At 58.9% G+C, this 26,326-nt stretch overlaps 7 protein-coding genes across 9 annotated transcripts; all 7 read right to left on the bottom strand.

Annotated features, from left to right (window-relative positions):
* Window positions 1–437: 437 nt before the first annotated feature.
* On the bottom strand, window positions 438–1,333 carry ABB37_06898 (hypothetical protein; the record flags this gene model as incomplete). Of its 3 annotated transcripts, none has more annotated exons than XM_015805339.1 (1): window positions 438–1,333. In XM_015805339.1, the coding sequence occupies exon 1, from the start codon at window positions 1,194–1,196 to the stop codon at window positions 438–440; it is 759 nt and encodes a 252-aa protein (XP_015655952.1). In that variant the 5' UTR covers window positions 1,197–1,333. The 3 variants fall into 3 exon arrangements, with proteins under 3 accessions (XP_015655952.1, XP_015655953.1, XP_015655954.1); XM_015805340.1 differs by having other exon boundaries at window positions 438–1,263; XM_015805341.1 differs by having other exon boundaries at window positions 438–1,250.
* Window positions 1,334–2,271: 938 nt separating this feature from the next.
* On the bottom strand, window positions 2,272–6,296 carry ABB37_06897 (hypothetical protein; the record flags this gene model as incomplete). Its single annotated transcript, XM_015805338.1, has 1 exon — window positions 2,272–6,296. Exon 1 carries the CDS (start codon window positions 5,632–5,634, stop codon window positions 2,272–2,274), a length of 3,363 nt encoding a protein of 1,120 aa, XP_015655951.1. The 5' UTR covers window positions 5,635–6,296.
* A 1,396-nt stretch (window positions 6,297–7,692) lies between these two features.
* Window positions 7,693–11,191, bottom strand: ABB37_06896 (hypothetical protein; the record flags this gene model as incomplete). The annotated part of the gene is made up of 1 exon (XM_015805337.1): window positions 7,693–11,191. Exon 1 carries the CDS (start codon window positions 10,297–10,299, stop codon window positions 7,693–7,695), a length of 2,607 nt encoding a protein of 868 aa, XP_015655950.1. The 5' UTR covers window positions 10,300–11,191.
* A 1,558-nt stretch (window positions 11,192–12,749) lies between these two features.
* ABB37_06895 (hypothetical protein) lies at window positions 12,750–16,110 on the bottom strand (the record flags this gene model as incomplete). The annotated part of the gene is made up of 1 exon (XM_015805336.1): window positions 12,750–16,110. The coding sequence occupies exon 1, from the start codon at window positions 15,345–15,347 to the stop codon at window positions 12,750–12,752; it is 2,598 nt and encodes an 865-aa protein (XP_015655949.1). The 5' UTR covers window positions 15,348–16,110.
* A 675-nt stretch (window positions 16,111–16,785) lies between these two features.
* ABB37_06894 (putative Protein kinase) lies at window positions 16,786–20,081 on the bottom strand (the record flags this gene model as incomplete). The annotated part of the gene is made up of 1 exon (XM_015805335.1): window positions 16,786–20,081. The coding sequence occupies exon 1, from the start codon at window positions 19,453–19,455 to the stop codon at window positions 16,786–16,788; it is 2,670 nt and encodes an 889-aa protein (XP_015655948.1). The 5' UTR covers window positions 19,456–20,081.
* Window positions 20,082–20,423: 342 nt separating this feature from the next.
* ABB37_06893 (hypothetical protein) lies at window positions 20,424–21,269 on the bottom strand (the record flags this gene model as incomplete). The annotated part of the gene is made up of 1 exon (XM_015805334.1): window positions 20,424–21,269. The coding sequence occupies exon 1, from the start codon at window positions 21,168–21,170 to the stop codon at window positions 20,424–20,426; it is 747 nt and encodes a 248-aa protein (XP_015655947.1). The 5' UTR covers window positions 21,171–21,269.
* A 364-nt stretch (window positions 21,270–21,633) lies between these two features.
* On the bottom strand, window positions 21,634–26,041 carry ABB37_06892 (putative kinesin; the record flags this gene model as incomplete). Its single annotated transcript, XM_015805333.1, has 1 exon — window positions 21,634–26,041. The coding sequence occupies exon 1, from the start codon at window positions 25,678–25,680 to the stop codon at window positions 21,634–21,636; it is 4,047 nt and encodes a 1,348-aa protein (XP_015655946.1). The 5' UTR covers window positions 25,681–26,041.
* Between the last annotated feature and the right edge of the window lie 285 nt (window positions 26,042–26,326).

Raw genomic sequence — 26,326 nt, 5'->3', positions numbered from 1 at the left:
CACGGTTGATGAACGAGACGTGGTGAGGATGAGAAAAAGACAAACGCAGTCGAAGAATGAGGAGGAGGCGTACAAGACAATGGATAGGGAGAGTAGTAATGAAGACGTATTTGTCCGCGCTGCCGCACATGCTAAATGCAAAAGAAATCTGCTAATCAGTGGACAAGACGACTGGAGTGATGTGGTTGAACAGCCAGCAAAGCAGCCGGCGTGAGGTGGACTACACCCCATCTGTCAAAGGACAACGGCAACCATTATTGAGCACGTATTTATCTCTCTCGTATTATGCGAGTTGGCGTGCCTTTAAACCAGGAGTGACGAACTACTGTGATCACCACCGGAGGAAAACAACACTGTGGCAGTGAATACAACAGCAACGACAACCAATCGAAAAAAGGAGGTGTCCATGCGCTCTGTTTTTCCTTTAAACACATCGTTTAATGCTTCCGCGATGACACGACGTGCTCCACACGTGCCACGCGTACGGCGGCGTGGCATACCTGCTCCATCCGCGCATCGCCGTCTTCGATTAGTCGACGACGTCGCACCGGACGGCCCTCTTCTTCTTCTGCTGCTGCGGCCACTGCTGCGGTGTTGTTGTCGTCCGACACAAGCGCCGACAGCGGCAACGACACATCCACCGCCGTCACACACGCGCAGGCGGCACGAAAGATATGCAGGGCTGCCGCATCGCCGTAGAGGGAGCGGGACAGCTGCACCGCACAGCGCAGCACTCCGCTCCGTCGTTGCGTGACCCGCATGCGACGATCCCGTGTGCACAGGTGTTGCTTCTTCCCTCGTCCTGCTTCCGCCTTTCGAGAGGTGCGAGCCGTGTCCTTCCCCGACTCCGCACCCTCTCCACCCGTGGCAGCTGCTGGTAGTGTGGCGTCGCCGTCCCACGTCGCACTTTCGAGGTGGGCGGCATCGGGAAGGTCGTACCGCACCCCGCCTACCATCGCCCACTGCGCACGTACGCAGCGGAGGACGGCGCCGGCGTAGGCCTCCGCCGTGCGGCGCGACTTCCAGACGTAGCGTTCTGGCGATGCCGCAGAAGACGAGGTAGGGCCTGCACCTCGCTGTTGATGTTGCGTCTGTCCGTCTGCTGCTGCTGTTGCTGCTTGGGTGGCGGCGGAGCGGAGGGCCACGTGGAGAAGGACCATGCACGGTCGCTCCCGCTTCGCGCCAGCGCGGACCATTGAGACGCGACGGAGTTCTGAATCGTGGTGATGGTACCCACTACCTACACGACTGTGGTGCACGACTACGTATGCACAAGTAGATATAAAAAAAAATATAAGAAGAGAGTGTTCAAGAAGATTGAGTTGTCGCCGCTGCAAGCGAGGCGCGTTTCAAAACGAAAAGAAGAGAGAAAAAGCTTCCGTGTATAGTACAACCCCTTCCGCCGCTAGCAATGCTGCTCGAACAGGCAACGGTTTTGCTTATGAGGGTTTTTTTCCCTGTTCTCGGGTTTCAATGAGCCATCGAGTGCTGTTCGTGAGAGCGGCAACGCGCGCCTCTCGTAGCATCGGAAGCTGCAACAGCTGCGCAAAAGAAAGAAGCGGAGACCGACATGCACGCTTGCCGAAATATCTTGTTGCAGCTACTGCAAATGCCGCATCTTCACCCCAGCGCAAACACCCCCCCCCCCACTCAACATAATGAGTTGTAGCTATTCGGTTTTCCTTATTTAAATATCAAACGACGAACAGATTTTTTTCTTTCATTTTGAGGTGGTGGAGTTACCAGCCAAACACGCGGACCACTTCTCGCTCTCCTCCCCCCCCTCCCGCTCGTTCTCGCAGCGAAGTAACGCACCACTTTGGTATTCCGTTTTGTCCGAAATGAAGAGACGAAGGAAGAAAACAAGAAGAAAAAAAGATCAGAAAAGAGAAAGAACTTCGACCGCGACCCGCTCGTCCTTCGCACGCAGCGCACAACAACAAAAAAAGAAGCGTCAACGAAAAAAACAGCAAACAACGACAACAACAACAGCGACAGTAACAATATTAATAACAAATGGTCCGATTGAGCTGCAGAGGCGCAGCCATAACAGCACGAAGAGAAATCATATTCCATGAGAGGGAGAAAGCAGAAAAGGAGAGAAAAAAGAAATAATCAGAAGAAGAGGAACTGTCATACAATAACCGTGAAGAGAACGGCTCCACCGGTAGAAACAAACCGGAAAGACAAGACAACTGATAAAAACAGCACATGAGCTGCTTGGCAACGCTCTGACGGGGTCGTTGCGCAGCTCAGCACATCTTTCGCTCTTTAATTGGAGCTGTCGCCACCCGCGTCGTCCGACACACTCGTGGAGGTCGTCGCCGTGGGAACGCTGGCGGCGCGTGCGTGTGCCTGCAGACGACGCTGCTGATCCCACAGGAGCGTCTGCGTCTCGTCGTGCCGCTGCAGGAAGCGGATGGCGCACCGCGCGGCGAGGTGCTCGAGGATGCCCTGCTGCGGCACCCCAAACGCAGTCACCAGGCGGCGGTAGATGTTGTGCCGCTCCGGGGCCGCCAGCGGGCGGAAGAGAATCTTGTAGCTCGAGTAGAAGTAGTACACGAGCACCCGCACCGAATCGTAGCTGACGTCGAGGGCGACCGCCTGCCGGTCGAAGACCGTCCGCAGGAGATGGTCCGCCTGTACCGTGATGGCGGGCCGGAGGAGCAGGTCGCTGCTGAACGTGTCGAGCGAGACTTCACTGTCGGCGAGCGGGTCGCCGTCGCTCGCGATGGGCACCGTGGCACCACGCAGCGCCGAGGCTGCTGGTGCACAGCTGTCGAGCGGTGCACCGTCCTGTGCTGCAGCGTGTACCGCTGCGGCTGCTGCTGTTGCGGTGGCCCCCGCAGCGAGGTTGTGGGCGAGCGGGTTGTCGTAGGAGGAGGCGGGGCCGACGTTGCCGCGGCGCCCGTGCCCGACGACGCCGTCCGACGACGGTGTGCTGGAGGACGACCTCGAGGTGGCACCGCGGTCACCGGAGGCTGCCGTTTCGCCGGCTAACTTCGCGGAGGGCGGCACCACGACCAGCGGCTTCCCCGCGTTCGCCTCGCCACCAACGCCGGTGTATAACGTGTCCAGGGCGCGTCTCGAGCGCATGCCCGGCAACGGCGTCTGCTGCGGCGTTTCCTCCTCCTCTGCAGCGGCGTCGGCTGCCGTGTACGCGACGGGTCGGTACGCGGGGGAGATCGGGGGCAGGGCTGGCGGTACGGGAATGTGTGTTGCATACGGCACCGTCGGCACACGGGCGGTCTGCGTGGCCGGCTTCTGTCTCGGCAGTCCTGTTCTATCACCGCGGTTTCCCACTAAGCCTACCGTTATTTTGTCCGCCACACCCAACTCGTTGTAGTCGTCGTCGTGGACGGTGGAGGCGGTGGCCGAGCTCATCTTGTCCTCATCGCTGGACGAAGTGTCGCCGTGGCCGCTGGGCCGGCGCACCAGTCGTCGCTCCTGAGGCTTCTCCAGCACCACCACCGCCGCCGCCGCCGCGGCGGTCGTATCCGAAACGTACACAAACGGGTTGGTGGCCGCCTCCGCTGATGACGACGGAACAAGGACGGACGTCGGGTTCACAGCCGTGACGCCGATCGCACCTTCCCTCTTCCCTGTCTTCGCCGCCGCCGCCGCCGCCGCCCGGCAGCGCAGGGGGGACGACGGAGAGCAGGGATCGCTGTTGCTGGCGGGGTTGCTGTGCGCGCTCGACGTCGCCCAGTTACCCTCACCACCGCCCACCGTGCCCGTTAGCCGTGGACGGCCCGCAAAAGACCCGACGTCGAGGTCACTGCTGTCGTAGCCACTTTGGTTGGAGGAGCGAGTAAGACGGCGCTTGTGCGGGTCGGCGTCGCTGTTCTTCATCTCGGCTATCTCGCGCTGCGCCTGGCGGGCCCGCCGCACCTGCTCCACCGCGAACACCTCCGCTTCGCTCAGTCGGTGGTTCGTTGGGTCGGAGAGGACGTAGAGGTCCTGCCGCTCCGCCACGCCACGCAGGAAGACGGAGTCGAACAGCTTGCACTGCACGTGCGGGATGTGCGTCGCAGCGTGCAGGGCGGCCGGCGACACCGTCACGACGTTCGGCGCCGCGAAGACCCACATGCGGCCGCCGTACACCACGTCCGGGCCCTCGTAGCGGTAGCCGCCCTCCAGGTGCTCGGGACGCACCACCGCGTCGTTGCACCAGTGCACCGCATAGGAGAGCAGAAGGTGGCCGTCGTCGCCCAGCAGGCGCTGCAGCACGCCGTCGATGGGGTTGCTTTGCAGCTCCTCGATGACGTCGAAGGCCATCTGCACCGCCGCAGAGACGCTGTGCGTGACGAAGGATTGGGTGAGGGGGTGCACCTGCTGGATCTGGTAGGCGTGATGCCGCTGCATCTGCCGGGCCAGAACTTTGACCAGCCGCTCCTTCACCTCCACCATCTGATCGGACGCCAGCTCCCACAGCTCCTCGCCGCGGCAGAGGCCAACGGTCAGCATGGCGAAGGGCGCCCCTTTGGGGGCGTGCACGGTGCCGTCGTAGACGCGGGTGCAGAGGACGATGATGTATACCATGATCGTGAAGATGAGCACCGTGCCGAAGACGGACGACAGGACGATCGCGACCCGCACGTGCTCCGTCAGCCGGTTCTCGCGCACCGCACTCTTCACCGCAACCTTCCACGCCAGCTGATCGCCCAGCACGTCGTGCACCGAGGCGGTGTTAATGAAGTTGCGTATGAACGGCACGCTGCAGTCCGGCTCATCTGGCCAGGAGGACACAATCGTGATGCAGTCCTGCGACTTGGTGCTCGTGAAGACGGTGTAGTTCATGCTGTTCGCGCGCATCTTCTTCTCAAAGTCGTTGTCTTCCAAAAGGTTATCCACGTTGAGGGCGGCCATGGCGAAGCCCCAGAAGTTCGAAATGGAGACCGTTGCGTGGGCGTTGGGCTGGTAGACGGGCTGACGGAAGTCCACCCACCACGTCTTGGTCGGGTGCGACGTGCCGGATGTCGTGTTCCTGGGGCGCGCCTTGCTTTCCACAAAGGGAAGCCGGCTGGTCATGTAGGGGCCGGAGATGGCGAGTCTGCCGGTTTGAATCGAGTCCCACGGCGACGGCCGCTGCGCCGCCGGGTCGTACCACGTGCCCGATGGCCCGTACATGTCCTCGTCCAGCAAGTCCCAGTTTCGCAACAGTATCCCGTACTCGGAGGGAAAGAACTGGTAGGTGACCCCGCCCGGGGCGGTCAGAAAGACGGCCATGCTCGCCGCGGAGGAGTTCACCAAATTGGCGTAGCGGAAGAAGTTGGCGAAGAACTGCCCCGTCACCCGCTCCTTCTTTGTGCCGGTGATGTTGGGCAGCGTCTTCATCTCGCCCATGATGAAGCCCTGGATGCCGTAGACGGCGGAGATCGCGTTCAGCACGGCGTCGCGGAACTCTGTCGTCAAGTTGCCCGCGAGTTCGTTCTCTGCTTCCCGGGAGGCCTTCTCCGCGTTGTTGTCCTGGTGCTGCAGCACCAGCATCGGCGTGAGCACCGCCGCCAGGATAACGAGTAGGGCGACCCACACGGCGAGGATGATGAGGTAGACGCGGTAGCGCCGGGCGTGGCGCGTGTTGTTCTGCTCATCCTCGGCGAAGTAGCCGGTGGAGTTTTGTAGGATCTTCATTTCTAAAGAAAGGAGGTGAAGCGAAAATATATATATATATATATATACACTTATATAACGATGCGTACAGGGGAACAAAATGAGAGCCGCAAGAAGAATCCCCGTCAGAAGAAGAACGAATTAATCCACGAGGGAGCTGCGGTGCGCACTGAGCACGGACATATAAATATACATGCAATAGTAGTACTAAAGAAGAAAATGGTTTCCTTATAAAACACACTGCGTTGTCTGTAGAAAGCAGAACAACACACACATACAGAACGAGAAAGAAGGGAGTACACGTAACTGCGAAACTTAACAATCTTGCCCCAACACCAATGACCACAACACCGTATTGAGTTAGATAAATCCTTTTCTGTTTTTGCTGGTTGGAGGTGACAAGAACAGAAGAGAAGAACAGAAAAGCAAACGAAGAGTACGCTCGCTGCACACCGAGTAACACGACAGGCTGTGCGGATTTTTTTCCCTTTTAAAATAAGAAGTCTTGAATGAAAGAGAGAGAAGAGAAGAGAAATCAGTAACAGAAACGCTCGTACACCTCCCCTTCTTTTCCTTCACCAAGTTAGATAATGGGAAGAAGGGGAAAGCAGAAGAGAAAGAAAAGTTTTATATGTATGTAGATGTAACAGGGATAAAGGAGTGTTATTATTATTGCTACATCTACGGAGCACAACACGTCACAGGGCAAACACACAGAGAGGGAGAGAGAGAGAAGAAGAGAGAAGAGGACGAGAGAGGAGAAGCAGTAGAAGGGATGCAGCAGACGCCAGTCAGGAAGAAGAGGAAAGAAAAATGCGTCGCGTGTACATCACATGTCGCGACTCTCTGAGGGCGTCGTTCAAGAAGAAAAACACAACAGCAAGGATGAAAAAACCGCTGTACGATAGAAAGGGAGGGAGAGAGTCGAAACTCTGGGAGGGTTCGTCATTCAAACATCCACCTCCCTCCCACAGAAGGCATCCCCCAAAAAACCAAGGCGATGCACATCCCGCGCCGCGACCATCAACGAACATCGTTCACGGCGACGTTTTTCTTCCTCTACATATTCTTTTCTCTGTTTTTGCTTCTCGGGAGGAACAACACATCAAAGGAAGAAGACGGATGACACCAAACAAAAACAAATAACAGTCGTAACCGTATTCAGAGTAATAAGCACTGCCGTAGCAATGACGTGCTAAACCAAAAAAGAGCAGAAACCAAAGAACAAGAGAAAGAAGGCGAATACAAAACATGCCGCCGATTTGCATGCGTCGCTGCGACGACAACATGATTCAGAGGAGAAACACAAAAAAAGGAGAGAGAAAACAAGAAAAGAAGCGTTACGTCGCGAGAGCGGTAGCTAACCATCGTGGCTACGACGTGCGAAAACGCTGAAAGAAGTTCAAGAAGAAAACAAGCAAGTAGACAAACAAATACAAAAGGAATGGTTGAAGTAGTTCCGTTTTGAAGCATTAAGCAAAAACAACAACAAATAAGAAAAAAAACACGCTAGCGAAGTCGAAAAGAAAGAGCGGAAGACAGGTCGCTTTCTAACGCGGTACGAAGGGGCGTCCTCGATACATTAGATGACATAAACAACGCACCCCACACAGACGGCACCGTCACCTTCAAACAATCAAAGAAACAAATAATAATAATAATAAAAACATCATCGCCGTACATCGGAATACACCACTCTTGAGGCCATGGAGAAGTACGTTGTTTTTCCTCGACCCCGTCCACCGCTGATGTGAGAAAAAGAAAACAAGTTAAACAAACGAAGAAGATAAAAAGGCAGCGAAGAAGAACATGAGAACAAAAATGGCCCGTAATGAGATACAACCAAGAACAGCGAAAGCGAAGGAGAAGAGCAACAGAAAGGAAAAACATCGAGTCCGGGCCACCGTCAGCGCATGCGCGCTACCACGCACGACAACACCAGACTCCAACATACACACACACACATGTATATATGTTTATATATATATATATATATATATATATATGTTTAAACCGAGTACACCGTTAAACAACCCCCATACGTACCATACACGAGTGATAAAAGGCGCGAGAATCGCTCTACTCCAACTTCTGCAACTTCCTCGGAAGCGGTCGAGCAGCAATACCCGGAAGCGGCGTTTCCCACATGTCAACGGTGGAGATCATCGTTTCTGGCTGACGCCGCTGCGTAACCAGCTGCCGCTGCTTAGAACTGTGCTGCAGGCAGCGGATGGCGCACCGCGCGGCGAGGTGCTCGAGGATGCCCTGCTGCGGCACCCCAAACGCAGTCACCAGGCGGCGGTAGATGTTGTGCCGCTCCGGGGCCGCCAGCGGGCGGAAGAGAATCTTGTAGCTCGAGTAGAAGTAGTACACGAGCACCCGCATCGAGTTGTAGCTCATGCCGAGGGTGATGGCCTGGTAGTCGAAGGCGACGTGCAGGGCGACGTCGAGGGCGTGCGGGATGACGGGCCGCAGCAGCGCACGCGTGACCCCGTCGCCCTGGATCACAAGCGAGACGCGCTCTACCGCCGTGGTTCCAGAGACCCCCACCTCGGATGACGAGGAGCCGAAATTGGGCAACGACGACCCAGGCACCGCACTGGAGGTGGCCTCCATCATCTCCTCCTCGCTGGAGTGGAAGGAGCCGCCGATGCGCACGCCACAGAGCGGGTTTTGGCTCCCGGCCTCACGCCTCGCCACCGCGCCGGAGCCCGCTACGACCTCGTGCACGGGATGTGGCGAGTGCGCCTCCGCGTCCGCGACGTTGGGAAGGGACATGGAGAGGGGCCAGCGGTGGCGGTGCGAGGCGTGTGCCTGTGCGGCGGCCCTGGCAGCCATCAGCACCGGGCGGCGCGGGTCCACCAGCGTCAGCAGCATCTGCGGGGGCAGAGGGGTGTCCTTGTCGTTGTCCGTGTCGCGGGCCATGGCGGTGAGGCGGTACAGCGCGGCACCACCGCCGCCGCCGCCGCGACACATGCCCGCCGTCGCCGCCACGGTGGTCGGCGCGGAGAGGGGGACGTAGATGGTGGCCGTGCCGCTGCCGCTGCTGTCGCCGCTGCTGCCGTTCATGTCGCAGTCGCCGGTGGCGCCGCAGGCACAGCGCGAGCGCACGACGTTGACGCGGCGGTACGGCTCGGCGGTGACGCAACACAGGCCGAAGCGGGGGAGCGCCTGTGCCACCGCCTCCGACGCCGTCACGACGCTCGGCGGGGCGAAGGCCCACATGCGGCCGCCGTACACCACGTCCGGGCCCTCGTAGCGGTAGCCGCCCTCCATCGGGTCCAGCCGCACCACCGCGTCGTTGCACCAGTGCACCGCGTAGGACACCAGCAGGCAGCCGTCGTCGCCCAGCAGGCGCTGCAGCGCGGCGTCGATGGGGTGGCGGTGCAGCTCCTCGATGGCGTCGAAGGCCATCTGCACCGCCGCCGCCACACCGCGCGTGACGTAGGACGTGGTGAGGGGGTGCACCTGCTGGATCTGGTAGGCGTGGTGCCGCTGCATCTGCGACGTCAGCAGCTGGCTCAGCCGCTCCGCCACGTCAGCCATTTCGTCCGGCGCCAGCTCCCACAGCTCCTCGCCGCGGCATGGGCCAACGGTCAGTATGGCGAAGGGCGCCAGTTTCGGGGCGTGCACGGTGCCATCGTAGGTCTGCGTGCAGTACAGTAGTAGCGCTACGAAGACCGCGAAGATGAAGAACAGGCCTGCGGTGGCAGTGGCCACGATAATGGTGATGTTGTTGGCGGAGAACCACTTGCCGTAGTCGCGGCCTCGCACGGTGATCATAAATGGGTACTTGGGCGTCACCGCGATGCTGCTGCCTTGCTCCACGAACTTCTCGAGTTCGTCTTGTGTGGGGTGGCTAATGGACGACTCGATGAGCTCCAGTTTGCCGGTTCGTGAGTTGAGCGCTGTCACCACGTAGTCCAGTCCTTGGTACTTCTTGGACTGCTTCTGCTGCGCCATCTCGAAGGGCCGCTGCTCCAACACGGCGCTGATGTTCAGCAGGGTTTGCGTAAAGCCCCAGAAGTTTCGCCAGCTCCTCGTGTTGTCTTCGCTGTAGCGGAAGACAGGCCGTCGCACCGCCAGGGCCCAGAAGCGGGGCTTGTAGTCCCCGGCGTAAAGGATGGGGCCGATATACCCCACCTTCCCGTCCTTCACCGACTGCTGCGGGGTCGGCACGAAAAGCTGGGCCGAATCCTTTTCGTCAAACATGTCCAGCATGTAGGTCTCCTGCATGATCGGCGCCATCTCGGTGCGCACCCCACCCGGGACCAGCATGGCGGTGACGATGTTTTCCGTGTTCTCGAGCAGCAGAGAGGCGAAATAGGCGAAGTCAGAGAAGTTCTGCGCTCGCACCCGCGGTATGGGCGGGAGGGACATGTTGGGAAGGCTGCGCATGCGACTCATCACGTAGCCCTCCAGCGCCTGCGTCACGGAGTAGGCGGTCATGGTGGAGTCGCTCAGACTCTTCGCGGCCTCGTAGGCCATTTCCTGTTCCACAGTCGCGATGTTCGCGATGTAGTCGTTGTCCATGTTCTGGAAGAGGATCAGCGGAATGCAGATGGCGGCGACGACAGCGAGGAGGCACGCGCTGGACGCGACAATGAAGCAATAAATACGGACCTGCGTGGAGTGTGGCCGGAGATGCACGCCACCCAGGCCCGTGTATTTGCGGTCGCTCATCATCTTTCCGCCCTTCTCCTTTTCACTCAAACAAAAAAAAAAACAATAGAATAAAGGGAACAACACACAAAAACACACGTATTGAAAACAAGAAAAGAAGAAAAAAAGACGGTGGTAGTTAGCCGTTGAGCTCTGACGCACAACGGGAGAGAGGGAGAGAGAGGGAGGGGGGGGGGCGGGTTCTCTCTTCACAGCCCTACCGCAGAAAGTACGTGATACAAATGCCGAGGAGAAAAAAAAAGGCCTGCTTCTAGGGTTCTCCCTCGGCGAGGTGATGCGCAACGCCGTGTTAAAGAGAGAGGAGTTGACGCGGCGCGAAAGTAATACTAGTAGTAATAAATAATAATAATAGGATAATAGAAGAACTCAAACAAACATACATCGTCATCAACTGAACGCTTTATTTTGTTTTGTGTTTGTTGGTGTTGTCGTTGGGGACGACACTCATCAGCGTAAAAGATACGTTAGCGGAAGCAGACAAGTCGCGCTGTAAGCGGGAGCGGCTTGTGCGAAGAGGGGAAAGAGAAGAAAACAAAGGAGACAAAGCAGGGAATATGCATAGAGTTATGTATGGTGAGTGATACACCTCCCCCAAAGAAAAATTATGTCCCCGTATAGATCTGTGCGTATGTGTGAGCGTGTGTGTGCGAGAGATAGAGATAGGATCCAACGGGCTAAAAGGAGCAGTTATTAACAATAGGAACGACGAAGATGTTTTGTTTTTCACGATAGCATACACAGAGGTGTGAGAGAAAGGGGCGGTGGTGGTCTCTGCACAGCCTTTGATGGCCACACACGCGGAGAACGTTCTCAGCTGTGAAACCAACAACCACAACAACAACAAATAAAGGAAGAGAAGAGAGCTATAACCTGCGTGAGAGGTGTTTTACACTCTACAGAGTGTTAAAGAAAATATGAATTAAGAGGGGGAAACAGTTAGATGAGTGTATGAAAGGTGTTGATGCACCGGTTTATATATGAGACGATGAAACAAGAGAAAAGGGGGGGGGGGGAGGGATCGGAGTAGACCGTGTCAAACAACACTCAAAAAGGAACAGCGAACCAGCTTCGCAGCCGAGTAGCGACTTCCGCCACACCACGCCAACAATAACGGAGGCGCATATCGCGTTTGCATGTAGGGCAGAGGGGGAGGGGGAGGACACGACTACCGGGCGGTAAAAAGCCGGGCAAATAACAAAAAATAGGATGCCAACCCACAGGCGAGTGGAACACGACGCAGCTGCGCGTGGCCACCATGTGGGAAGCCGCTTTTGGACGAAAAGCGGCCTGCCGAAGGGACTCGGTGCTGAACAGTGCGTGTGGATGGTCCGCAGCAGCAGTGCCCAGGCCGACCGCAAGACGTGACGCGCCGTACGCGCTGGGGAAGCATCTATTTTTCTTTCCTTCCTTTTCTTGTTCTAGAAGCCGTGCGTCCACACGATCAACGCATTTTTAGTGCAGGTGACTACAAAGGAATAAAAGAGAATCATATGGGGGAGAAACAAAAGCCACACGCACACGCACGCACACGCAGGAGTTAATGCAGCCACACAGGCGTAAACAATCTTGGGTTAGCCGCCACGACGTATTTTGAGATGCCTCAACGCGCTTCGAGTGAAGGGGGGGGGGTATTTCCCTTTCACCTCCGCTCGTCGCACCTATTTGGCTGACGGCGCAGAGAGTAGTTCGTAGTAGTAATGATAGCGGTCATGGTAGAAGACACACAGACAGACAGACAGACACAAACACCGTCACCCAGGAAGCACTGTAGGGAAACGGCAACAACGCCAACGAAGAAAGCTACTTACTATAAATAAATATATATAAATACATTTACCATTAAGAAGGCACCCAACGTACTGCCGTTGTGGCAACAATAAACGTAAAAACAAAAGAGAAAGGAAAAAGAAGGCAAAGAAACGATCGCAGAAGCAATACAGCAGAGTCCAGTTAAGATCCATACACATGGGACTAAATGAGGGTAATGAATGCGTTTTACGGCAGAAGAAATCTCGCCGACGGCGTCGGAGCGCATATATGTAAATGTATATAAATATATATATATATATATATATATAGAAGAAGGCAATCTTGCGACGACGGTAAGGACGTACATCCCACCGAACGTCGCAAAGACGGGGGAAGAAGAAGAAGCACGAAAGAGAAGAACCAGAAGAGAAGGAAAAGAGTGCTCGCCTCCAGCGGAGACGACGGGGAAGAACAAAGCAGAGACCAGAAAAACCCCTTCAAACACAAAACAAAATGAGTCTGCGAACGCGACACATCCCACCGATATCAACGAGGTGCACCAGCAAATGTTTTATATTTGTTAAAACAAGGAAAAAACATTCACATGTGCAGACTAAATACATACACACGTACAGACACACATACTCACACCCTAAGCCCTTTACGATTTCTCCATTTAAGACGTAAAAGACCCAGCGGTGCATTCACTCTGTTAACCCTTCTTTACTATCTCTTAACGCGTGCTCCCCTGGAGGCGTCAACACCGCCCCCACGTTGCAGCTCGCACAGCGGCTCGACATTGTTAGTTGCCGCTGCTTGGAACTGTGCTGCAGGCAGCGGATGGCGCACCGCGCGGCGAGGTGCTCGAGGATGCCCTGCTGCGGCACCCCAAACGCAGTCACCAGGCGGCGGTAGATGTTGTGCCGCTCCGGGGCCGCCAGCGGGCGGAAGAGAATCTTGTAGCTCGAGTAGAAGTAGTACACGAGCACCCGCATCGAGTTGTAGCTCATGCCGAGGGTGATGGCCTGGTAGTCGAAGGCGACGTGCAGGGCGACGTCGAGGGCGTGCGGGATGACGGGCCGCAGCAGCGCACGCGTGACCCCGTCGCCCTGGATCACAAGCGAGACGCGCTCTACCGCCGTGGTTCCAGAGACCCCCACCTCGGATGACGAGGAGCCGAAATTGGGCAACGACGACCCAGGCACCGCACTGGAGGTGGCCTCCATCATCTCCTCCTCGCTGGAGTGGAAGGAGCCGCCGATGCGCACGCCACAGAGCGGGTTTTGGCTCCCGGCCTCACGCCTCGCCACCGCGCCGGAGCCCGCTACGACCTCGTGCACGGGATGTGGCGAGTGCGCCTCCGCGTCCGCGACGTTGGGAAGGGACATGGAGAGGGGCCAGCGGTGGCGGTGCGAGGCGTGTGCCTGTGCGGCGGCCCTGGCAGCCATCAGCACCGGGCGGCGCGGGTCCACCAGCGTCAGCAGCATCTGCGGGGGCAGAGGGGTGTCCTTGTCGTTGTCCGTGTCGCGGGCCATGGCGGTGAGGCGGTACAGCGCGGCACCACCGCCGCCGCCGCCGCGACACATGCCCGCCGTCGCCGCCACGGTGGTCGGCGCGGAGAGGGGGACGTAGATGGTGGCCGTGCCGCTGCCGCTGCTGTCGCCGCTGCTGCCGTTCATGTCGCAGTCGCCGGTGGCGCCGCAGGCACAGCGCGAGCGCACGACGTTGACGCGGCGGTACGGCTCGGCGGTGACGCAACACAGGCCGAAGCGGGGGAGCGCCTGTGCCACCGCCTCCGACGCCGTCACGACGCTCGGCGGGGCGAAGGCCCACATGCGGCCGCCGTACACCACGTCCGGGCCCTCGTAGCGGTAGCCGCCCTCCATCGGGTCCAGCCGCACCACCGCGTCGTTGCACCAGTGCACCGCGTAGGACACCAGCAGGCAGCCGTCGTCGCCCAGCAGGCGCTGCAGCGCGGCGTCGATGGGGTGGCGGTGCAGCTCCTCGATGGCGTCGAAGGCCATCTGCACCGCCGCCGCCACACCGCGCGTGACGTAGGACGTGGTGAGGGGGTGCACCTGCTGGATCTGGTAGGCGTGGTGCCGCTGCATCTGCGACGTCAGCAGCTGGCTCAGCCGCTCCGCCACGTCAGCCATTTCGTCCGGCGCCAGCTCCCACAGCTCCTCGCCGCGGCATGGGCCAACGGTCAGTATGGCGAAGGGCGCCAGTTTCGGGGCGTGCACGGTGCCATCGTAGGTCTGCGTGCAGTACAGTAGTAGCGCTACGAAGACCGCGAAGATGAAGAACAGGCCTGCGGTGGCAGTGGCCACGATAATGGTGATGTTGTTGGCGGAGAACCACTTGCCGTAGTCGCGGCCCAGCACGGTGATCATGAAGTAATGATTCGGCATCACCATGACGCTCGTGCCGTGCTCAACAAACTCTTCCACGGCTTCCGGGCTCGTATCCGAAAGCGACGATGCCACAACGACTCTTCTGTCTGTGTTCTTGGCCCTAGTGGTGAGGAGGTAGTGCACGGTTTGCGGCTTGCCGTTGATGTAGTTGCTGAAGTTGAAAGGGTTTTTGGCCAAAACATCGCTGATGTTCACCACCGTTTGCGTAAAGCCCCAGAACGTGTCGAGGTCAATCGGGGCCTTTGTGTCGGTTCGGCTGTAGACGGGACGTCGCACCGCCATGATCCAGATACCGTTCATTACCTCAATGGAGGAGAAAAAAGGACCAACGTAGGCCACCTCCCCGCCGCGGAGTGTGTCCTGCGGCGTGGGACTGAAGTTATGGGCGTAATCCGTGGGCAGCATCACATCCCGACCCGCCAAGCTCGATCCCGCGGGCCATATCATGGAATACACCCCGCCGGGCTGAAGGACCACCATCGCGATAAACGCCACCTGTCTCGCAATCGTCGGCACCACCGCGTCGAAGTCGTTGAAGCTGCCGCGCTGCGAGTCCATGCGGGCCTGCGCGGAAGTGTTCAGGCGTGGCAGCGTCGTTGCTCGACTAAGGACGTACCCTTGCAGCGCCTTCGTGATGACGGAGGCGTTCGCGATGGCCTGCCGGAAGGGGACAACCGCCGCGCTGGCCAGCTGCTGCTCGAGTCTCGACACGCTGCTCACGTAGGCGGCGTCCTCGTTTTTGAGGACGATCAGCGGAGTGAAAACGGCAGCGAAGATGAGCAGCAGCGTGAGCACAAAGCCCACAATCAGGACGTAGATGCGCGTCTGCGTGGATGTGGCGCGGGCGCGGGCGACGCCGCTGGGGGTCAGCTTTGCGTCCTGCAGCATTATAGGAAAAAAAAGGAATTGGAGAAGAGATATGAGAAACGAGAATAATAATAATAAGAAAACGGTGCACAGACCCCAAAACAAGTCTGCCGCTCCCACCAAACACACGTGTATATAAAGTTCTTAATATTTACACTGTTGTGTGGAACCGTAAGAGAGAAGAAAGCGGTGAAGACGTCACCAGGCAGAACACACCAGAGCAGGTATAAAAGAATTAATAGCAGGAGCGCAGCGCCACAGCAAATGGCCCTCCCCAACACGCAGCGAACAACGCCAACGGCGACGGATGAATCGCGTGTGCTTCGACAACGGGCTGTGTAGAAGAGTGATGTATACACACACACACACACAGAGAGAGAGAGAGAGAGAAGATAATACATGCGAAAGTTACTCAGACAAGTGAAGGAATAATTCATGAAAAAAGCAACAGCAAAAAAACGGCAAAAAATGTATCTTGATATGAAATTAGTTCAGAGAGCAGCAGCAACAGGCGTAGAGGGGGAGAAAGAGAAAAAAACGTTCGTGAAGCACGCCACCGCACAATTAGAAGCCCAAATGCTCTACCCAACCACGCTTAACACACACTCACTCCGATGCAGAAGGAAAACAACAAGAAGAAATGGGTCCGCGGCTACCACGACGACGACGATGACGACGGTGAGGAAAACAACAGATGTGCCCTGTCCTGGCAGTGTTTGTAATGCACCTCTACTGAGGAAAGGGGGGAGTGGGTTCTGCGTGCTATCAGCCGTGGAGTGCACCTGGATGTGTGCGCGTGACCATCAAAAGCAGCCGGAAAGAAGGGAAAGAAGGACAGCGGGAGAGGAGTGAGGCGGTGAAAGCTTCGGTACAAGTAATGAAAGACACCGCCTTCGATGAGGGGTTGACACCGACGCTTTCTTGAGAATTTCAAGGCCTCTGCAGCAAAGTGACGTTGAAGGCTACATTAAATGCCATAGAGTAACAAGAACACGTTTTTATCATGTGCCATCGCTGGACGAGTTCGTGGGATTCTCTCCCATGCAGATACGAGGTGATTTCCAGTGTTTTTCCTTTTTAAGGTTGTTGATAGATTTGAGCTAAGGCAGAACAGAATGCGCACCAAGACAGAGAAAGTGGCTGCCGGGTGAGAGGCGACAGGCAAGCACACACCCCTCCACCTCCCCCGCTCGGCACCAGCTATTACTTTCACCGCACCAAGCTCTCGATGCGGGCTTCTCATCTCCGCCGCGTGCATACATCTCCATATATGTATATGTCACCGATGTGAGACGTCAGCGGCACCACAAACAACATCAGAGAAAGAACCGACGGAGTGCCGTGGCCCATGCAGACGCCTCGAAAGACAACCAAAACACACCCCGAGGGACGGGGAACACGGCGAGCCGACCACCACAAAACGAGTCTCCCTCTCGCGGCACGAGATACCTATTTGCTATTAGTGCGGCCGCCGCTGCGTGTGGCTGTCCCCGCAGCGCTGCACCTTCAGCACGAGGCCCCGCCGCACCTCCTCTTCCCTCTCGGGTGTAACGGCCAAAGGGCGCTGGTAGGCCCCCAGCAGCGGGGCGTCATCCAGGGTGGTGAAGTACGGCATGCGCAGCAGCTCCGCCGCCGACGGCCGCTGCTGCGGGTCCAGCTGCAGGGCAGCACACAGGACATCTAACGCAGCCTGACTGGGGCGCCGCGGCGGGGGCTGGTGCCGTGCCCGCTGCACCTCGGCCTCGAACCAGCCACGGAAGCCGTGGAACTGCTGGTACAGAAAGCTAGGCTCGAAGAGGCTCTGCAGCTTTCCCCAGTTGGCGGGTTGGGCTGCCTTTCCGGCCTCCGCCAGCTTTCCTTGCTGCTCCAGCTGCTCCAACACACGCATGTGCTGACAGGCGTCTGGGCGAAATACCCGGACAGGCGGCAGCGGGCCTAGCACTTCCGTAATGCGGGACAGCTGCTCCAACTCCGTTGCCGCCGTGCGCTGCTGCTGCGGTTGTCCTGGCTGATTTGGCCGCTGCAGCGCACGGTGGCGATAAAACGGCGGTTCGTAGAGGTAGAGCTGGGCCAGCAAACACCCCACGGACCACACATCCACCTTCTCATCGTAGGCGGTGCTGCCCAGCAGCATCTCTGGCGGTCGGTAGGCCAGTGTGATGACGCTGGGAGTGCGCCACGCGGCGACCCCGCCAGCACCGACGATGGAGCAGAGGCCGAAGTCCGTCAGCTGCACCTCCGCGTCGCTCGTAAGGAGGACATTGTCCGACTTGATGTCGCGGTGGATGATGGACATCTCATGCAGCTTGCGCACCGCAGTGAGCAGTTTCTTCATCACGTACGCCAGCTCTGCGGGGGAGAAGATGAACTGCCGCCGCAGCAGACCGGCGAGGCTGGCGCTGGCGTAGGCAAAGACCAGGACGATGTCCGGCTGTTGACGGTCAAAGACGAGCACGTCGCAGAGCTGGGCGACTTCAGCGAGCGGGTCGGACACGGCCGCCTTCGCCGGACCGCCCTGCCGCTGCCGCGCTTCGAGGCGCTCGCGCTGGTTTTGAATGTGCCGCAACGCAATGACCTCCCGCAGCGACGTCTGCGGAAAGCCCTGGTGCGAGCTGAGCGTCTTCAAGCGCTTCAGGGCCACCAGCGCCCCGGTGCGCTTGTCGACTCCCTTAAACACCTCCCCGTAGGTGCCCTCGCTGAGCCGCTCGTGGACGTCGTAGACATCCCGCACGGTGCGCTGGAAGGTGCGGAAGAGCTCCGTCTGCGGCGGGGGTGGGGCGGAGGGCAGGTTCACGTTCACGAAGCGGTGGCGCCGTCGTGGGGAGCCCTGTGTGGTGGCGTAGGGCTGCGGGGTGAGGGAGCGCAGACGGGGGAAGATGGAACCCCCGGCTGCCCCTGACGGACTGCCCGCCGTCGTCGTCGCGACGGAGGAGAAGGAAGGCTGCGGCAGCACCAACACTTGCTGCTGTTGCCGTTGATGTGGGGAAGCCTCGGCCGTCGGCGCATTCGTTCCTGCTGCCATCACAGCACTGCCGGCACCTTCTTCTTGCGGGGGACTCGCGTCAATGAGAATAGGCGTCGGTCGCGTCGGCCCCTCAGCAGTGGACGGGGGCGGGTGTGGAGAAGGGGCAGGCGCTGAGGCCGTCGCAGCAACAGTCACATCAGCAACAGTGGCAGGAGGAACATCTACGGAAGCAGCCACAATACCGTCCGTGTTTGTAGGGTTGGCTGCGACCGTGACGGCGGTGGAGCTGCAGCTGAGCGCTTGCGTGTCCTTCTCATTCTGCCGGCTCTGCTCATCGTTCGCCTTCGCCTCCACCGGCGGGGAGGCCCCCAGCGGTGCGTGGCGACGGACATCCGCCATGGAGGCCGAAGCGGTGACAGCGGGTGTGAGGCGCAGCACACGTCTCCGTCCAGTGGAGTTGACAGCGGTGGGCGCCTCGTGGGGGTCTACAAATGCCGTCGAAGGCGGTGCGGTGGTCGTGGTGGTGGCCGCTGCCGCTGCTGCTGCTGTCGTGAGCGACAGGCGCAGCCGCTTTGCCGGGGGAGCGTCCTCCGCCGGCTGCGTTGGGTTCTGCTCTCCTTGAGCGTGCGGCGGCATTGATGGCGACGAGAACGATGCGGTGAACGGGCCTTGGGCGGAGGCAGGTTGCAGGTGTAAGGTGCGTGCAAGCCGCCTCGGCGCAAGGGCACCGCCACCGGCAGCAGACAGATCCACACGAAGAACGTGTGACCTTGTGTCCACTGGGCTAGAAGCGGAGCTGGGTGAAACCATGGAAGACGTCGTCAGGACTCCCTGCTGCGAGGGTGGCGCGCTGGAGGACGGCTGCGCATCTGCTGCGTTGCGGCTGCGCTGCACTTGTTGTCGCCCGCTCTGAGGTTGCTGAGGTGTGGGATCCTCGGGACCGCTTTCCACCGTGCTGGGCGTCAGGGGCGAGCCAGCGCTGCTACCATTGCTGTTGCCGTCGTGACGAAGCTTCGCGCTGCTGCAGCCGACAGCCGCAATCCCTTCCCTTTCTTCGTCTACATCAACGACCACGACCGACTTGACGCGGTCAGCGCCGTCCACCTCGTCAGCGCGGCCGTTCGCTACTGCGAGGGAGGAGGAGTGCGAAGAGGACGTCTGCATCAACAAAAGGCAGGAGAGGGGAGAGTATGTTTGTTTTGTTTGTTTGCTCTCTCGCTCTCTCTCTCTCTCATTGCCCCTCATGTGCCAAACAACAACGACAGAAAGAGCGGACGGTCGCTAACACGTCGGCGCCCCGTACATTCGCACGGGAGAGAAGGGAAGGAGAAGGCCTGCCGTGGAACCGACCTTTTTTTTTTGCTCTGTGTGTCTTCACCGCCAACAACAAGAAAAACAAACCCGTCAAAGGCGTCGGCGATGACGCGCCGCTGCTCTTTGAGTCTTCGCTTACTGTTCGTTTCCTTCGCGCCTTCTTCTCGAACTGCCCAGTGGTTATTTCCCTTCTGTCTCCTTTAGAAACAGCAGCTGTGCTAGTAAGGCTCACCGGTCAGGCGTAAGAGCGCACACGCAAGGGGGCGACAGCTGAGTGGCACCCGCGGAAGAAAGATAAGCAAGCTCGTTGCACACCCCTTTCCCTCTTTGTAGACTCTCGTAGAATATACTTAGAGCGAGAGAGAGACCTCAATGGCACCAACCTGCGTTGCGTGACGCACCAATCAGACGACACCACCGTAGTGATGGTAACAGCAATACGACAGGTAATGCAGGCTGAAGTAGTAGCTGCTTCTTCTCATTGTTGTTGTTGTTGGTGTGGAGAAGGATTGAGTTGACGAGGCGGGGACAGTGAGGAAGGTAAAGAAGCACGCGATGCCGCGACACGGAAAGGACACCGGCATGGCAAAGACACGTAATGCGTAAACGCGCGTTGGAGGCGATCAAAGCCCAGCCACTCAAGTGTTCTGCTCTATTGAACGCCTTCTGTCCTCCCTTCACTGACCTTCTTTGTCAAAGAAGAGCTTCATGAAGTCGTCAGTTCGCAGACTACGCAAAAAAAAAAGTATATAAGTACAATAATAATGTAAAGAGCCACCATCGAGTACATCGCACCAGTACCCATCGCCTACACGCCATCAAGGATGGTAGCCGTGGCCACCAAACACGGCAGACGACCCAATCCCCAAACTCTCCCCATTGGCTGTAAAGCACATCGCGACGTCCACCACGCTTGCGTCCGCTTCACTCGCCCGCTCGCCGCTTTCGTCGTCGCTGTCGGGAAGGAAAGGCGCCGTTTCACTAAAGCGCTCCTGCAGGAGCTGCTCAATCATAATATCCTCCGACGTTTTCTGCGGCTGACGGGTACCGACAGCATCAGAAGCAGTCAGCTCGTCTGCGGTAGATTGCTGGGCTTTGCGTGTACTCACAATGGTGTCGTGGACCACCTCCAGCTCATCTAGCTGACGTACGATGATCAACGCAACTTCAATATCCGAAAGCGTCGCCGCTGCCGCGGGGAGTCCGGAGGGCGAGTCCGGTCGGCGCAGCGCATTCCGCTGCGAAGACGCAATCTGCTGATCCGCCGCGGCATCCGCGACGTCGCCGCCGTCGTGCGCAGACGCACAGGCATCGGCCTCTTCCCTGCTGTTATTATTACTATTACCATTATTCCTGCTGGATGCGTCTTGCCGCCCCGACGGGTCCACCCCCACAACTGCCTGCCCTCGTTGTAAGACCACCGGCAGTACCGCCGCGAGCATGCAGCGGTCCCACAGCGGTAGGTGCGTGAGGTCGTGGGTGGGGAGGAGGTCATCGAGGTGGCGGGCGTAAGCCTCCGTGACAGCATCGAAGGGCAGCTCGCACGCCTCGAAGACAAAGGTCATGACTTTTGCGTGTGCGTGTTTGCTATGAATCATAAAAACCGCCGCGGATGAGCGTTAACGCGGGCCCGGAGTGAAGCGCAGGCTTTGTGTATGAGCGCTGCAGAAAGAAGGACACAATCAAGTCAAAACGAAAAGACAGCACGAAGGGAGCAGCGGTGATGGAGAGGGAGGAAATCGGTTGTGGCGAGATCTCGTCGCGATCCAGCAAGCGAGGGGGATGAACGCAGCTGGAAAGGCAGCAACAGGACGGAGTCCTCCGCGAGCGCATTTGTTTTCGATTCTCATGTTTTTGGAGTTGCGTTATTGCAATTCATTGCGAATTCTTGACTCTATCTACGGCGCGACGGCAGCAATCGTTCTTTCTCTCTTTATACACACGCACACACGCACACACACAGGAGAGCCGCTGCTGATCTACTTGACGTCCATTCACCTTTCCCTTTCCAATATATGTCGGCACGACTCACAACTGCAGCACGTCGCAGGTGCTTGGTGGAGCCGCATCTAAGGACGGCGAGCGGCTGCCAGCGGGGCTGCGGCTTGGCGACGGCGGCAGCAGGGCGGCGTAAACGGTGCTCCTCGAACGCCGCGTGCTGCCTTGCGAGTTTACCGCGGCGCGGCCCGCCGGACTCCCAGGAAAGGCGATGACGATTTCTCGCAACGCTTCGTTTTCGGTGCAGCGGGTTTCCTCGCCTCGGTCCATTGAGACGATGGTGACTTGGGCAGACGTGGTGGGACTTCGAGACGCACGGGAACCGGCCTGCTGGACGTCAGCTGACAGTTGAAGAGAAGAGCAAGCTGCGCTCTCCTGTGGTTGACGGCTACCGTTTGTTGGCATCGCCCTTTCGACTGCAACTACTGCTGCTGCTGCTGCTTGAGCAACACGACCAGCCGATTCGCTGTCTTTCACAGACGGCGTACGCTGCTCCAGCACGGTAACCGCCGCCGTCGCGTCTTCAACTTCAACTTCTATTACTCGTCCCTCACCGCTCGAACTGCGCTGCGCCTCCTCCGACGCGGTCGTGGACGAGGCGGTGGCGCCACTGCTGCCGACGTGCACCGGCACGGATGTCGAGGAGCGCGCGTTGCGGCAGGATGGACACGGTGGATTTATTGAAGAATTTATCATCACTGACTGCAGCGGTCCCTTCGCCGTGTTTGCGGGGGTGGTGGCGGTGGTGCCGTGGGCCGTAAGCGTCGGTAGCAGCGGCGAGGGTGAGTTCTCACGAGCGGGAGCGGAAGGCAAAGCGGTGGCGTGTGGCTCCGCGAGAGGAAAAATCTGCCGTGCGAGGAGGGCGTTCATGATGGAACGCGCCTTCTGCTGTTGTCTTGCGTGTATCGTGCTCCGGTCGACATCCTGAGCGTTTTCCTTTCCTTTCGACGAACCGTCGAACGCGGAAGGGTTTGCGTGCACACTAGAGAAAGAGGAGGGAGGAACATCAAGGTCATCCTCCGCACTGCGCTCGCGTGACCTCTTCGCCTCGTCTGCGCCTTCCGTTTCTTCCGGCTCGTCTTCAGCTGCTTCATCTTCGCGCTCCTCCGCTGCCTCCCCGGCCACGGCAGCAGACGCGGAAGATGCAGCAGCAACAGCTGTTACAGATGCAGTGGAGAAAGGCGAGAGACTCACCAAACAACGCGCGCTTTCCTCCCGCGCAGTGGAGCTCGTCATCCCGCGAGACCGCGAAGGTCTCGCTGACGCCGCTGTTATTGTCGTCCCTCGCCCTTCCGATCTCGTTCCTGTCCCCACTGCTGCCTGCGCGCCGGCGGTTCGTCCGGCTGTCGCGGCCTCCCGTGAGATGCGGCCCATTTCGTAAAGCGGTTCCTCCTGCCGCAGCTGCTGCTTTGAGCGTGCGACGTTGGAGGAGCACCCCGGCGACCGTGCAGCCGGCGATGACGATCCTTCCGTCCCACGGGGCGGCGGCACAAGGGCATCGTTCCTTGTCGGCGTAGACGGCCCGGCGGGTACTTCCCTCGTAGCGTTGCTGTGTTTGGTGAGGGGAGAGGGGAGGGGAGGGGGCGGAGGAGAGTCGAGGCGTGCGGCTCGACACGGACCAGTCACGTCGACAGCGGAGGCCAGTCGCCTTTTCAGCTCTGCGATCTGCGCATCCTTTGCAGCCACCGCGGCGCGGCACTTCCCCAGTTCCTCCACGCACTCGTCGTAGCTCTCGCAGAGGGACTTGCACTGCTTGTACAGCTGCTGTGCGGTGCCCTTGTAGCGCTGCACTTCCTCCCGCAGCTGCGTCACTTCTTCTACATAGCCACAGCTACAACTCTTGCCGCTGCCATGCGTGTGGCCTGCCGGTTGTGGCACCGGTACTGTAGCTGCTGCTGCTGACGTGCGTTGTGGACCCCACATCTCTTTCCCTTTCCCTTTACCACGAAGATCGCTGCTGCTGTCCGCTCTTCGCTGCCCGGATGCTGCGTCTCCGTCGTCGTCATCGTAGCGGTTGCCGCCTGCGTGTTCATCCACGGCGTACGGCGCCCCCGCTGACTCTGACAGCAACAGCAGTGGTCGATTGGGCGCCGATGCGCTGCGAAAGAGGGGCTGCGGTCCTGCCGCTGTCCTCCGCGAGCGACGTGCCTCACCAAAACCACCACCGTTGTCGCCCTGCACTTTCAACACATTCAGTCGATGATCCTCTTCTTGCTGCTGCTCCCGTCGTTGCACGGGCAGCGCACGCAGCACCACCTCGGGGTTCACCGCCGTCGCCTCCGCCCCCAGTCGCAGCGATGCGACCGTCTCGTAGAAGTCGGCGGAGCAGCTGGAGCAGCACACGAGTAGCACCACTTGCACACCTACCATTGTGCTCGGCTGTTGCTGCTGCTGCTGCGATGGATCCTGCGTGCCCGTCGGCGAGGCAGCTTGTGGGAGGAGAAAGGGTTGAAGAATGGCCGTGAGCGCGCTGTCTTTAAAGGGCGCGTGGTGCAGCGGCGGACGCCTGGGCAGCCCGGCGCCGTGCCTCGACACCAACGCGTTGTATGACCGAGTTAGCTTCGTCGCTTCGTAGAGGGCTCGAAACACCTTTCGCAGCGCCAGCAGACTCGCGTTGATGCACTGCGTCTCGCGCAGGCGTCGCGCACGCAGGGCCCTGCCGTCTTCCTCTTGCGGCGGGTGCAGTAAGTACCGGTGATACGCCGCCACACCGTCCCTGCTGGTGTTGCTGCTGGTGCTCTGCCGCGATGACCCGGCGGAGTGCACGGAGCTCTCGTGAGAGATGCGACTGTGCTGACTGCTCGCGCGGGAGGTGGAGAGGAGACTGTCATTGTGGAGCGACGCTGGCCCGGAGGAACGGCCGCGACGACGGTGGTGACCAGCAGCGGCGGCAGCAGCAGCAACATACTGTTCGTTCAAAGAAGATGGATCACCTTCTGTGAGTCGTCCGCTCTCTGAGCCGGCGAGGTCGACAAAGGCAGTCTCGTGCTGCAGCACCCACCCGTCCTCCTCCGCTGTTGCCATCGGCGTGTACACCTCCACCCGAAACACAAGGTGGCCGCGCGAGGAGCGTTGGTTCTGACTTGTCGCGCATTCCCGGCGAAGGGTGAGGAGGGCGTGCAGCACCGCCTGCGCCTCCGAAAAGGACGTGCATCGAGCCCGCTCCACCGACCGCAACACCTGCTGCTTCTCCGTCGCTTTATACTCCGTCTTGACAAACGGCGCCGCGGATGGACTGCCGAACTCCTCCTGCGAGGCCTGCGAGGACACATTGGTGAGTGCAACGCGAGGACTACCACCGATGCTGATGCTTTGCACGGAGAAGTCATCCTCCCCGTCCCCCTGCTCGTCGTGGTAAAGGCGGTGGGCCGCCCACACCGACGCCTGCTCCTGCTGAAGCGCCGCTGCTGGTTGACGCGCAGAACCGCAGCGTCCACGGTGCACGCCGCTGCCGGCTCGTGCGGCTGCCAGCGTGGTGGAGAGCGCGACGAGGTCGGTGGTCACCTCATTATACACCTCAAAGCATGACACATCCACAAACACACTGGAGCGGAACACATCGAAAAGGTAGCGCGGCACCACACCGGCGGCAGGAGGAAGACCGTCTCGCCTGCCCTGACGGGCGGGGGCTTCCCCGAAGAGGCTGTAGGTCTTGCCGCTGGCGGTCTGCCCGTAGGCAAGGTAAATACGCCGTGGAACGTGTCCTCGTGCGGTCGCTGCGGATACAAGTGACGGCGACACCCGCTCCGGTGTTGGTGCGACGGACTCCAGCAAACACCGACATGTGGAGGTGTAGAGCAGCTCTTGCTGCTGCTGCTGCTGTGGTGGCTGCGCCTGAGGCCGCGCTGATACGTCTTTCGCCGTCCCAAGAGGAAGAAAGACGCCGTCGCAGCTGAAGGCTGCCTTGCTGAGGGTGACAGGATCGGCTAGATGCACGCGAGTCCCCGTAGTGGTTGTGGCGGACGTGGTGAGCGGCTGTCCCTCCGCACGCAGCAGCAGCAGCGGCGCGTCGCGGCTGCGTACGTCGAGGGCCGATACCGGGCCGTTGGATGGCGCAAAGCGGCAAAACACCTTCATCGAATTAATAAACAAAGAAAGGCAGCGAGGGAAGAAGGAGAAAACAAAGATCGCTGCCTAAATAGTGATACTCTTGCAATCGCAGCGTTGCGATGTGCGTCTATGCGGAGGTGGCGTCGAAACGTTCGTGCGGCTTATTGGATGGTGTTTGGTTCTACAGATCTATGCGAGTGAACAGAGGTGTGCTGGCAGCACTATATAACGTGATGGAGAAGGAAGAGGTGGGCTTCGGTCAGGCGGGAAAGGGAAGCCTTCGTTTGGACCTTTTGTTTTGGTTGATCTCTAGTTGCTTCAGGAACGGTGTTGCCGCCGCCCCAGTGCTTTGACGGGGTGTGCTTCCGCTGCGTTAATGTCGTGCGCTACGTGGGAGGAGAAAAGAGCAAGATGGAGGGTGGAGTTACGTAGAAATATGTAAGCGCAAAGCCGAATGCGTAGCGGCACCGCGCGGGGGAAGACCCGCACTGGAGACTGCCAAAGAAGACCGTTGGGTCACAATAGGAGTGTTCATTCTGAGCACCCTTGAAGGTCCACAGAATCGACCCTTGTCCTGCCGCGTCCGAGTCTTCTTCGGGAAGTAGAGAGAACATCAACGTCAGAAAAATAGAGCTTGTGTGACGCAACGGGCGTCGCAAACAGAGGCCATACG

Source organism: Leptomonas pyrrhocoris (genome assembly GCF_001293395.1).
Source record: "Leptomonas pyrrhocoris isolate H10 chromosome Unknown, whole genome shotgun sequence".
Taxonomy (NCBI): domain Eukaryota; phylum Euglenozoa; class Kinetoplastea; order Trypanosomatida; family Trypanosomatidae; genus Leptomonas; species Leptomonas pyrrhocoris.
Note: the sequence above shows the minus strand (reverse complement) of the source record. Positions and strands in the feature narration are given on the sequence as shown.